This window comes from Apostichopus japonicus, chromosome 12 (genome assembly GCF_037975245.1).
Source record: "Apostichopus japonicus isolate 1M-3 chromosome 12, ASM3797524v1, whole genome shotgun sequence".
NCBI lineage: Eukaryota > Metazoa > Echinodermata > Holothuroidea > Aspidochirotida > Stichopodidae > Apostichopus > Apostichopus japonicus.
The window spans coordinates 13,928,422-13,943,023 of record NC_092572.1 but is presented as its reverse complement, the minus strand read 5'-3'; the positions used below and the strand labels follow the sequence as shown (position 1 = coordinate 13,943,023).

Here is a 14,602-nt window from a genome sequence, read left to right as displayed (position 1 = left end):
CAAAGTTTGGTATAGTAGATATATTTATAAAATTGCATTGAAATATGTAAAAGAGAATAGCGCCAGCGAATTGTGATACCAAGAAGATATGCTTCATTTAATCTTTGCAAAAGTCTCATCTATGTCAGTTAAGGAATAAACTCTTGTTTGCTAATATTATAGACTGAAATCTCAAGCCGAATCTTGTCGCTAAGAATATGTACTGATTAATGACTACTTACTGTGTCCGATTGTTGCATGTATTTGTGTGACGACATTATCGTATATCTTGACATAACAATCTTAAGAATTTAATTTGACAAACTTTTGACATATCAGCATAAACAACCGTTTCCTTTACTGTTACGCTGGAATGCGAGAGGTCTCGATAATTAATTTTAACGAGACACAGGCCTGGGTTCGTTTCCGTAAGGAACACAGACAAATTGACGAGTCTAGAGATTTTAAATGAAACGTAAACTATATTGAACAATGGATTTCGAACCAACAACAACAAGTGGTAATTACAAATATATAGAAAATTACTCACAAACTTAACAAGATAGGATACACTTTAAAACACGCTGGTCTCTTCCAACGGCGATATCCCTCAGCGGCCACGACCTCGATGACGACGATTCTCGGTCCGTTGTACCGCGAAATTCACTGGTCCTCAACGAAGTTTCTCGCGATCCCAGAAACAGCAGTCACCTTCTTTCCGGCGATGCTCCAAAATAGAAGACGGACTTCCAGCCACAATAGAGTGAAGCACAAGTCGAACTTCTCGCCGACTAAATATTACCAGAGTCAGTCCAAAATCAGCTTTATAGCCACTAACTCCTGGCGTAACGAACTTCCTCAACGGAGACAGAAATTCTTCACCTTCTCCCAAATAAAGACTGAAAAACTGTAGTTTCACAGCAAAGTCCTCTTCAAACTTCTGAGTGGAAGTGTAGAATCAATCTTAGTATCGATATCTCAATCCCTCAGAAACTACTGGTAGTTGAGCACTGACGATATATAGTAGAATGGTATAATATGTGTCGTCGCTTGTATTCGTACAGAAACTGAGAAACTCTCCGATCTGGGCGGGCTTTTATATACGATTCGCCATGTCAAGAATCCTCCAGATCTTTCTCGATACACCTGACCCAGTTTCTCTATTCTTGGAAGTCCTTTGCATATCTAGCGAACGTTCCAGAGAATCCACGAAGATGCCGTGCACAGCTTACACGCGATTCCACGTAAACCGACGTTAACCCGAGACCAGCGCGTCATCATAAGGAATATACCAGAACAATCGTGTATTATAACATTGTGACACGGTAACCCGACCTAATTTCTCAAATACTGATTTATCACGTAGGCAATTTCAATTACTCTCCACATTATAACGTTAGGTTTCTCACTAGCAGTGACTAGCGTTAGGCTACAATGGGCCCTCGTAACATTACAAAGAGGCGGAAAGTAAATAAGAACTTTTTAATATTTTTGAAGAAGGATGATCAATGCCTTTAATCCGATATTGGCAGAAGAAATTGACGTATGATTTTACCTTAAGGACAAACAAAGTCAATTTCATCATCATGTATATCCTTTCTTCACGAAAACGCTACATGTTAAAATTAATTGACCAACTCCTGTACTTGGTTTACATTAATAGATCGAAACGAAACATCTTCTTGACAACCGCCAAAGCTTGAAGGAGGTTAATAACACTAACAAATAAACATTTAAAGGCGTTACGTGACATAATAAGTATCTGGTCCTGAACAGTTCAAAACTTGAAGGGAAAAATGACTGTTCTTAATAGTGACATATTCATGTTTTTGTTTTGTTTTTAGCGTACGTTTATTTAGCTTACGTTCCTTTATGAGATTATAAACGATACTACAGTCGCAAACTGAGACCTCATTGCAATTGATATGATGTGAACACATATGGAGTATGATCTATATACAATGTAAATGTAAATGACAAGAAAAGCAAATAAACAGAAAGGCCAAAAAACAGTGACTTATTACGATATACTGAGCAGCACTGGTTACAATACAATCTGCTGTAAATATGGTACCACGCTTCAGCATAATTTAAAGAGTTACATTTAAAGATACTAAGGATCATGCAGAGAATGCCAAAACTCAGTGGGTAAAAGAAGTCTTCACAATTTATTTAGAGGCATACATTCTTTAAATTGAAACTAAGTTGAAGATAATTGCCTGATAATTATGCATATGCAGTCTTTGAAACTCATGCACCAACGGATATGATTTAATCTTTACTTTACCTCTTATCTGGAAGTCTTCTCACTGGAACTACCGACCGAGAAATTGCTGGTATTAATTCAATCGTTCATTGGAATGAACACGTGAATTAGAGATTGAAATCTAGGCCTTGAAAAGAAGTGGGTATGTGTTGCGAAAAGGTCCACTTGGCAGTTTCGTTGCATTTCCACTGATCACGAAAATAACGTTCCACATGATATGCCTTATTGTACCAATATCACAATTTTCATAATAAATCATCTCAACAGAATTCGTTCTTTTTACTTCTTAGCCTAGTAAGTCATAACGTAGCAAAATTATAATATGTAAACCGCTGAAAGACTCATTGTATGTGTGTGTTTCTACGGTATTTTGTGAGTAAACAAGTGTTCCATCAGTTTGGCGGTTTCCCCTTCTGTCCCACCTGTCAATGTGAAATATAGTGCAAGAATGCAACACATTTCTCCTTTGATGTCCAAGAAATATTTAAATAAGTTTACAACGTAACCAAGGCAATACCAATAAAAATAATTCGAAATTTATCGAATTCTTTTTGTCACAGGCAATAACGCATTTAGTGTTTATAAAAACCGTTGTTTGTTCACAAATTCATCAGAGAAGTGTATAGCATGTGACCCAGATGTGTCAATATAATTTAAAGATGTGTTAACTTGTTACAAGAAAATTATTTAGGACTCAATTTATCACAAATTTCATCAAATTTCGCAATGCAGTTCGTTCCTGGACACTGCGTGAATATGTATTGCGATCTCCACAATATCTCAAAAATAGTATGATAACAAACCATTTTAACACAAAACTAAAGTGAAGTTATATCACACCCGTCGCATTACTGACCATTATGAAAAGTAGCATAACAAGGGGGAGAACAGGAGCGACGTTTCATCTCCGCATAGAAATTGTCGGGAACGAAACGGGAACGACAACAACAATGGCAAAAGAAAACTAAAAAGCTATGATCTATATACGACCATCGACAGGCTACTTGTTATTATATCACGGCGTCATTTCATCGCAGGGTTTTCCTCATTAGCCATAATAAAAATAGCCCGAGATTTCTCCCAATAAGTTAACTTTGATTCAGTAAGTGATTTACAACTGATTAAAGTCCCGTGCGTGTGAAGGCTTCTGGGTTGTCGTCTGTATAAAAAACACAACATCTCCATTTGAGTCACTGATAAATGAGATACATGGGTTTAACTACCTCTTATGGGTTTTTAAATGTTTTATATCGTTAATATACATTCAGAGTCTTAGCCACTATGATCATGAGAAAAAACGAACCTCCTTCCCTCCCTTCCTTTCTCTAACTTTCCTTGCAAATGGTTTACATTTTATAACACCATACGCTAAGTCATATTCACAAATGCAGTTAAAAGGATACAAATGATTGCACCACTTTGCATGTAAGCCCTCTTGCCGAAACACAATGTTGGAGTTCACTTCAATCACCTCAGAGTCACACACCATCTTTTTAAAACCATGGATTTGCCCCTGATGCATGTTTTCTTAATGGTAGGTTATATATTCTTGGAGTTGTCAGCTTTACACTAAATAAGTCGGTCTCATAATTCAAACTAAGTAAAGGTGACTGTAATGTTGGGCTTTATATGTTTCTTTCACTTCGCTAAGAGATGTGACTTCCTGCCAAGCACAAAACGATTTCATCTTCATATCATGCAAGTGCTTACAACTAACGCATCTATGTTTTGTACTTGTGATAGTTATTATAAAACTTGCAAGAGTTTGCTAAAGGATGAGTCAAGACAGCTCTTAGGATTGATATTGCATTTAGTGAATCAGTCAGATTTTTACAAAACCAAATCCCTGGAAAGCCCATTTGATTTCTTGTAACTTCCATGCATGCACATAGCACAGTACACATCATTTGTACTTAACAAATCTGTAATACATTGTAATTATATAGTTGTCTGAGTCCTATGCTTACGCATAATAAAGGTGCTGCTGTTATCATACACAGGACTGTAGCCACTGTCGTCATGGGACTGCTTGCCTCCTTCCTTCCTCTCTCCCTAAAAGTTCCTCCAAATGCCTTACATTTAACAACATATATATGCACGAACAGTCGTAAAAACTGGCAACAATTAAGGTTGTGCTAGACATATCTTAAAATATGAAAATGATAGCTCTGTTTCACATTGCAGCCAACTGACCGAATCATGATTTCTCAAAGGGAAGGGTATACCATTGAATGTAATAGAATATCACCAAACGTTTTCAACCCCTTGACAGTTGAAAAGCTTTTCATAACCTACAATAAATAATGTCTTTCAATTAAATTGCAACCAACGAACTAAGTATTGATAATTAAAGGGTACAAAAAACAGCCACCAGCTTCAAAGGACGTGCATAACGTGTGATTTGATAAGGTAATAAAATGATCATAACAAACTTAATTGACCGCTAGTAACCAGTTGTTGCATACCTGCATATTCCATTGTGGCGCCAAGCTTTGACGTCAGATTCTTAAACGCAGCGTGACAAAATAATGTTATAGCGTGAAACTGACAAAATAATATTGATATAGCGTGTAACAAACAAATAACATTTCCAAATAGCGTGAAACAGAGAAATCATGATGTTATGTAAGTTTATGAAAAACAGAATAACAGTAATCAAAACGTCACTAGTTGGGCTCCGTTCTAGATATAATAGCTTTACTCGTTACCGTGGTCTTAATTTTCCCTACCACTTTTCGGTTATTCGTTTACTCATATAATATTGTGCAAGATCAGATTTTTTTTTCTTCTTGAAAAACCTTCCTTGCCACTTTCTGGATTGTAACAAATGAAACTGGGGCGTGACCTCTGGTTACACGGTGTGCAAGTTACGGTGTCTTCTGCAATATAGAGATCTCCACCAACTAAGGGTTGGGTAGCTCAGTTCTAGCAATAAATTCATTTGCTCTTTACCAAATACTAATATCAAAATATTAAAGTTGAAAGAAACATGACGTTGCTTGTTGAACGTTGCACACATTTATGTTGGTGTTATGACTGTCAACATAATAATTTATTTGTAACAATGAAAAGTAATACATCATCGAACTTCAATTACACAGAACGTGTGTGACAACTGTCGTCGTTGTGGTAATTTCCCTCCCAAACATAATCGTGACGCATAAAGTAAATTAGGAACAATGTAAGAATATATGACTAGCGTACAATACCAAGCATTACGGAGGTCATTGGTTTATAGTTATCCGTCAGCAAACAAGAGACGAAAGCCTCATGTACTGTTTATACTATCATAACTAACGATTCGAAGCCTTCATTTATCTCGGCCTTCTACTAATGATGAAAGTAAATGACGTTTAACACTTTTATTTGAAAACTCGAAATGGTGAAATATTTTCGTCTATTTCTATTTTGTGTAGCGTCCTTTCTTTACGGTATGCATTTCTTATTTACAGCGCTTTACACCACTGCTTAATATGTTTTGCTTAATGTCTTACTATTGTTAGAGGTAAGATTTCTACTTCTACTGATTCACATGAACTGTTAGACAAACCAATGGTCATGGTAACTGTTCGATGCCAGACGGACCTTCTAATACAACGATTGAACTATGTGACGTTAGCCTCAGAGGCTCGGTTTGCTTACAATGTCCAGTATCGAGGGGCAGTACTCCACTGCAATGGTAGATCATGCGTGAAGGACAGAAGGAAATGATCTATCCAGATGGATATAGCACTAACAAACGTTATAACATATTTTTTTTGTATAAAGAAATGTCATGCAAGTCACTACACACTGACCATCCCTAATATTAAACCTGGAGGTAATGATGGGATGTACATTTTGCTTAGACAGAGATGACACCGCGGCTTCGTTCTTGATAAAAGTGACTGGTAAGTTATCGTTATTTAAAGTACACAGTTTCGAAGTTGCTCAGGTTTTGATTCACTTTGCAGTAGTATAGTTGCTCACAAAGCTTTCAACAAAGCCACACATTCCATTCATGCCAAGAATATCCCCAACAACTTGTGCAATCAATACTTATGTGAACAGTCCCTTCAAATTCATATGTATTTATGTGAAATCCATGTCTTTCTAGAACCAGTATGTCATCAACAAGTGGTCGCAAATTTGGGTCAATCCATACGTTTTTACATTCACTGCATTGTATCATGTCCCTAGACAGCAGTTGCTCAAAGAGGAACGAAACGTAGAAGGTAAATTTACCACTGTACAATAATTTTCTTCAATTTGATGCAGCCCTGCCTTTGAACCTATAGAAGATTGGTAACCTCGCACTTATCTACGCACAAAAGCAGTCTGGTCTACATTAGATAAGAGAAGAACCCACGGCCTTCACAGACAACTTCATTATGTAAATCACGCATTAGTAGTTAATATGCTGGTAATGGATAACAGTTCTCATGAAGCCCTAACTTTCCAAAACACATTTCAATAGATCATGCAGTGGGATGTATGGAAATAGGCATGTCTTACTACCTGAATAATATGAACAGAGTTTGTATGATTGTCAGGGTAGTATGCAACAGCATATGGGGATTTAAGGTTGTTTAATCAAAAGGTTATTTTGTACAAAGTATTTAATATGTTCTTGATGAGCCGTTTATAAGTGTTTAAATGGATTTTTATATTTATTAAATATATCCACTATGAGAGCTCGCCTTCCATTATGATCCTTGTCTATTCCTATGCCCGGTAAAACTCTTTTGTTCTGAATTCCAATATATCAATAACATCAGAAGATTAAATCGATGTTTTACAGTCCGCATGATAAACCGTGGACGATGTTTTCCAAAGTTGATAATTTTGTTCCTCTTAATACCAAGCATATAATGATTATAGACACCGTTGTATGAGGGTTAACTTTGAGTTCTTCATCAACACCTTCCTCAGTGAGATAAATATTATCTTTACCTACCGCATTGCCCACCACCCTGATTCATGTAATGTTTCTTTCAGTATGTCTTTTGAGAGCAGCCGAATATCGAAATGTCTGTACACAATCATCTTGACCACAAGTTACTTATCAGGTAAATAATCGATCAGCCAAAGAGCATGTCTGTTTTTAAAGTGCCAAATAAGACTACGAGCACTTCCATGGATAACTTGGTATCAACTAGAACATATAAAACCATCTTTATAGAAACATAACAATTCACTCTCTTTCTATTTGTTAAGGAACTTTTTTATATGGTGCAGAGTATGGTAGGCTGTAGGTCTAACGTTACAAGTTATGCTATAGGCGTCCATTTCTTTGCACAATTGGCACGAAATGATACCATACTGTCAACGCAGATACACCATACTGTAACTTTGTACATCCTAATTCTTAGAACAATGCTCACCTTCAAATCTATCGTTAAAGGATGACAGAATCCATTATGAGAGTTCGCCATGTGAAAAAGCCCGCGATACAGACGATTAATACAGAACGTCACTGATGTCTATCAGGAAAGTGGTTACAAGCGTAAGAGTGACCAGGCTACCTGGTTGACCGCACATTTCTTTAACCCAAAATATACCAGGATTATTCCACCAGGAACGTTTTACGGTATACCAGGAGTTCAAGTATTCGTCTGACAGGTTCTAAATATAAGGACATTTTGTTACTACAATTTTAACGTATAGTAAAGAATATACCGAACAGACAACAAACTGACCTGAGTTTTCCTAAAACGACATTTTTCATGATTTACACAGAAGTGGGGCATTCTGGATATTTTTACCCTCGGCCCACCCTTCATACCGGCTATGCTGATATTGAACTTTGCTCAGCTAAACCATTCATGCCTGTTTACAATATTACAATTCGATACCTTTTTCCTTTATTTTGTCATATTATCTGAAGATCTTGATCTAATCAATCATACACTTTACATGCATGAGCTGTCAAAGAATGTATCTGCCTGTAGCATATACCTGCAAAAATGTGATATCAGCTTCATTGAAAGCTTTCAACAAGTGTCTGTGGTTATAATTGGCTGTATACAGCTTTTTGAAACCGACTGTAGTCTACCGTTATAGCAATCTATCAGTGTCTTTGGCAGATCCCTCTGTTTCTGTTGTGAAAATTCGCCTACATCTGTAACTTCAAATTTTGTTCTGAATACAAAATCACAAAGAGTTAAAAAATTACTTATGTGAAGGGTGTGCCATTGAAACAGAACAAAACTAAATTTCGTATAGAACATATTGTCAGTTAAGTTCGTCAAATGTATTAAAGTCCAGATATTGGACAATAAAAAAGGATTATCCTACTGGAAAAAAATTGTAAAAGAGGACTGTGTTTGTCTTTCTGGTATAATATGTATAAAAAAAAACATGTAAAAGAATTCAACAAGAAACAAAATCTGTTCATAATATGATATCATATGATGATGATGAAACTGGCAAAACATTGCACCATATCCCATCTAAGGACCTTCAATTGTTCAAAAATTTCTCAAAGGGGGAGCGGGACATCCCTCCCCTGAGACCCCTCCCCATATCAATCGCAAAATATGCTTCCCCCCCCCCTCCTCTTGCAAATTCCTGGCTACGTCGCTGGGTAAAGTAATAATTGCATCCGCCAGAGTGTGGAAAAGAAATGAAGACTGAATGTGACTCATAATTGGCATAAATTTAATGCAGGTATAGCAAAAAGCAGTTCAATATGTACAACCAACAACCCTGTTCCATGGCTTAATCGTTTACATCTACAGATCTACAGATTTTGATTAGTTTGAATGATGTAGAAACATAACAACGCAGAGTACGTGATGTCGTTTATTTAATTAATTTCGTACTGAGTATGTCTATTGTAAAACACCCGGTTATAGAAACTACAATTTTGTCAATACCATGCGCATATAATGTAGGTTACATATGTCTATAAATACTCATATATGTTTGAAAATCACATCCTCTTAGTTATAGCATAATTTAGACCTAACTTGGACTATTAATCAAGTTTGTAAGTTTGAAAAGGCTTTATGAATCTCCGAAGAGTGTGGATGATAAGGGAAGAAACTTTTGCCTGGAGTATATTTAGAGAAATGGGCAAATTGTCAATTGCTTAATAATAATTTGGTGGAGAACATACGGCCATCAAAATCTTACTTTATGCGGAACATTACATTAAATCAATACATTTAAAACCCACACTTAGAATCCAATTCACAAACATGATACATATAAAGAGCATATAAACCAAACACCAGATATGAAAGAGAATATTTTCCCTTGCAATGTTTTCACTCCACACATGGAACTTTCAAATTAATATTGGCAAGCACGTTGATTTTTTCCGCCACCAGGGAGTTGGGGTGGTCATCAGCCAGACCAAGAAACTTCTTTAGCTCTTCAGAGATGTGAAGGATGTGGAATAAGGCATCGCATTTTCCCACATTGCTGTTAGCTATTGTCCAGCGGATACAAACGTTTGATCCCGATTCGTCGATTATGTCCGCAAACTCTTCAGCCACGTCACAAAATTGGTTGCCCTCAGGATTTGTCAGTTCTTCACAAATCGAAAAGTCGGGGATATTTTGTGTGATACCAAGTTCCGAGATGGTTTCCTCTAATTCTGCAACGTCATGCTGATTTTGCCAATGACATGAAGCTCGGAAATCACCGGTCATGTTCAAGGCAAGGTCGCCAAAGCGGAACGATAGGTTAGCATTACCGTCATTGATGTCATACTGCAGCACATCAGCCGGTTGCAAGTCAAAAATGACATTTGGACTGACGAAATGGCCATGACTAGACGTGAAACTCAGTAGTTCAAGTCTAAGCTCTGGTGAACCGCCTTCTTCTGAGCTCAAGAACGGAATATAGATATGCAGGTTGTCATGCGACGTACTGATATGCTTCAAATCTTCCTCCGACATCGATTTGGCAAACGACGGCGCGGTGACTTTCCCGAAAGCGATGCAAATAGCGTAATGTACGTGAGTAAACGTCTGATCGTCCGGTAGGAAGAACTTCACATCTGCAAAGAAAATCATGATGCCGCAAGGTTAAAGTGTTTCCACACGGACTGTCAGCTAAACTACTGGTACTTAAAGTGGGGGGTTGCGACCCTCTTTAGGGTGACAAAAGCATTCTAGATGGTTTGGAAATTCGGGAACCCTCCAAAAAGAAACTGCCGACATTTCTGGGATGACGTGAAATTTAATTTTTGAACATAACTAACATATAAGCATATGTTAGTGAGTAAAGGTCTCATCTTCTAGTAAGCAGAATTTCACACTGCAAACCTTGGCTGTCAAAGCATTAGGTCGTGACCTTTTCAGGGTGACGTCGCTAAACAATATTTGCACAAGCAATAAACAATATTATAACAAAGCCATTCTATTGTCTCTAAGTGAAATTGCAAACACACGTAAGGAAAAGAAAAATTTGAAATAACCATACTGCCTAAAGTTAATATATCTTGCAACGTTTTCTCATGACCTCATATCCCAAAAATTCAACAATGTTTGTGGAACATCACCAAATCCCGCCAATTTTGTATGCCCGGGTCCGCCGTACTCGGCACTTTTCATTGCTTCATATACAAGGGCGGCGAAAGCACTTTTAATCTGGGGGGGGGGGGGCACCAACGTCGAAGGACACTTTGCAGAAATTCGATTGAACTGATGCAGTCTGATACTTAGTACCCTTTATAACTCTTATTGTATTATCTTATATGCGTATACACATCACTCCATCAACGCCACCCCCCCCCCCCCCTCTCAAGGAAACAATGCATACTAGCACTGCAATATCTACTGTGCAAATTGGGAAGCAAGGAAAAAGACAAAATGAGGTGAAATCATTATAAAGTCCGAATCCCTGCACACGCGATTGATACATGCATGAAAGCAAATGAAATATGTCAAAATACTGAAAGAAAAACAATTTTCTATGTGTTTTTCAATGGTTAAACTAATATTATTATGATCATTATTATTGTAACGACTTTCCCAATAATAATAACCAATTTGGAAGGGTTATAACACGGCAAATGAGTGTATGTTATTGGCATGCAATGTAATAACCAACGCATCCCTATATGATATGCACATTAAGATGTTGAACGAAAAAAAAATTGGCAATATTTTCGGGCAAGTCGTTACAGCCCCCCCCCCCCCCCAAATCAAATTGGGCTCCTACTTCCCGAAATATTTCATTCGAAGTGGGTTTCGCTTTGTAAACTCTTTTTTATTTAGACATTGTTATGTAGAAAAAGGGCACATTTTTAACCTGAGGAAAAGTGGGGGGCACGTGCCCCCTGTGCCCCCCCCCCGGTTCCGCCGCCCTTGTTCCTATACTCCCGACACTGTACTTTACTCAGTGGCGTAGGAAGGTACTTTTGAGTGGGGGGGGGGCTGAAGACGGATGGCCGGCCTGGGGGAGGGGTCTAAGGGGAGGGGGTGTCCCCCTCCCGTTTGGATTCTTTTGCATTTCCAGGTGGCCTCAGATGCCATTTGGTGCAATATAGCACACTTCAACCCACCCACTCCATTTTGTATATAATTTTGCATTTTCACCTGGCCTTAGATGCAATTTGGTGCTCTAAATGAGATTTTTTTCTCATTTGGAAATGAAAAAGGGGTTTTCTGACTTGCGAAGCGGGGGGGCGGAATGATACTTCCGCCCCTCCACATTTTTCACTGGGGGGCTGGCGCCCCCCCCCCCAGCCCCCCCCCCCCCCCCGGTTCCTACGCCCTTGACTTTACTTACCATCTGGTCCACTCTGACTGTTAACCCTGTCTATTACTTTCTGGAGATTACTCTTGGTCATTTTGAATTCTGCGTCGAAGCCATCGAAGCCATGGTCTGACAAAGGGACGTCTACTGCCAATGATGTCGTACTGATATAGGCCAGCACACAAACTGCTATAGCGGATGTGCACAGCATCATGGTATCATATACGGGTATTACAAGTATTTAGGTCTATAGTTAGCTGAAATGAACGACACAGACGATTGGAAGCGAGTAAATGGTGATCGGTAAGGAAGTTCCTACTTTATATACGAGTGATAGGCCTACTAACAGTTGTATACTACGGTAGACATATAGGAGGATATGCATAGTTTACATGGAGGTACCCTTAAAAACAATAAATGTATTCAAAATATGCAACAACCGAAACAAAAGAAAATTGGAAAATTACAGTTCTGGTAAAGATCGTTCGATCAGGTGCAGAGGCGTAGCCAAACGGGTTGGGGAGTGAACACCAAAGACACTGACTATGGATTGACTACATATCCAGTTATATATGACCATGGGCGGCGATCATGGGGAGACGGGGAGACATGTCCCCCTCAATATTTTAGGTGGGGGATATAGTATATAATATCCCCCCCCCCCTCAAATATTTGATGGCATGTTTTTTTTGTGTGGCTATAAATTGAAAATAATGCGTTGAGGTTATTTAACCAAATCATATTTGGCGGTGGCTAAAACTTCATCCAACACTGCTGCATGAGGTAAATGACTCTTCGTGGTCGTTTCTGTGACCTGTGACCGTAAAGCATGTTGTCACTCGTGATTATTATCATAATGTCTGTACATCTCTTGCGTATGAGTGTAAGTACGTACAATCATATATATGATCCACATCGATATGGGTTCACTGGGTTTCCATTTGGCCTGTTTCTTACAAGATTTCTAACCGAAGGCGCATAACCAAGGGAGGGGGGCGAAGGGGGAGACCGCCCCCACTCGAGCATATTTTTTGGTATTTTTTTATGATATCGAAGTTTTATAGTAGCCGTTATAAGAGGTTTTAATATTTGTACATCAATAAATTAACTGTGTCTGAATTTTCGAAAATTCCCTGACCAACATTCTTCATCTTACTTCATCTACTCGTGCAATTTTGTCCGGTCTTTTAGGGGTTGAAGGTGGTTTATCTTTATTGGTTGTCCATAGATGAATTTTGTGCAACATTATGGGTATGTTTTGAAGTGAATTCATTTTTCAAATTTTGAACAAATAATGGGCTTAAAACCTTGAAAAGTGGGGCTGACGGCTATTGTGGGCCGTTACGTAGTATTAGCTACGAAAGCAATGATCCACATGAGATGCAATGTGGTCGAACATGATGTGTGACTCGTGACAATCTTTAAAAAGGTTATGGATGGAAAAAAAACTATTTGGAAAAACTTGGTTCTCAGGCAAAAGTGTACATCTGGTTGGTCATTTTCAAGCCTGAGAAGTGCCATTTCCGGTGATCTGGGGGGCTATCAAAACCAGCGCACGAACAATTTGGGGGATGAAAGTTGCTACGCGCCTGCATCCGAGCAAATGTCCCCCAATATTTGAAACTAATCGCCGCCCCTGTATTTGGCTTTATATGGCCAGATAAATCTTTATCTGCATATCTATAGATTAATTACTTATCCAGTTATAACTGACTTCATATAGCCATATTAAACTTGGCTTGCTTATTAAGAGTGGTTATTCTGTGTAAATTGAAAGATTCAAAGCACCAGGGGTGCTCTCTGTACAATCATAACACTTGGGTAATACGCCCTCAATTACACTTATACAAAACCAATTGATACGCAATTCCGTTAACGTTTTGTTTCCAGGTTTTTTTTCCGGGGGTACCATATTCCTCAACAATTGGTAGGCATCCACCCCAACTAAACACAAGAAAATTGATTGTTTGTTGGTTTCCTCGGTAATATCGTTCGCGGTAAAGAATCGGTTCAGTCTTTCCACATACTGGGTCCACTCCTCCTTCCCGTTAAACTCGTCTAATTTTCCAAAAAGCCGAGACATTTTGACAAAACCAAAAAATAACACTGGAAAGAAACTTTCGTCACCAATGTATGTAGTATTCCCGTTATAAAACACAACAAGAAATCACACTAAAGAATGGTGGTATTTGTGAGTCTATCTATTAAAGGGCTAAATTATAAGCGAGTTAAAACGTGTATACGGGGCGGGGTAGCTAAGTAGTTAATAGTAAGTTAATACAAATCTACCACAATGTGTTTCGGCCAAAAATTGGACACATACCCTCATCCACCGACACACGCACTCATTAACAATCTACATTAATGTGGTGCTCATTGAACCTCTCAACTAGGTCGATAGCTCAAATTAATCGAAAAAATTCAGGGGGCCACCAGTCCACAGCGTGGTAAGGTACACCACAGTGTACTGAAGCATACAGGGAGCACCTTCTGTTTAGAGTAGTATCACCTCCTGCTTAGGGTAGTAGCACCTCGAGTTTAGAGTAGTAGCACCTCCGATTTCAGAGCCTTATAAGGCTCTCTCCGATTTAGGGTAGTAGCGCCACCGGTATTCCTTTTGGCGTTCCATACCTAGAAGTACTGTTTGTCATGTTTTTCCTTAGTGGC

General features: G+C 38.4%; 1 protein-coding gene across 1 annotated transcript; it reads right to left on the bottom strand.

The window, feature by feature from the left end:
• Nucleotides 1–8,867: 8,867 nt before the first annotated feature.
• LOC139976727 (uncharacterized) lies at nt 8,868–12,284 on the bottom strand. Its single transcript, XM_071985410.1, has 2 exons — nt 11,969–12,284; nt 8,868–10,232 (listed from the first exon to the last, which is right to left on the bottom strand). Exons 1-2 carry the CDS (start codon nt 12,147–12,149, stop codon nt 9,496–9,498), a joined length of 918 nt encoding a protein of 305 aa, XP_071841511.1. The 5' UTR covers nt 12,150–12,284; the 3' UTR covers nt 8,868–9,495.
• Nucleotides 12,285–14,602: the final 2,318 nt, after the last annotated feature.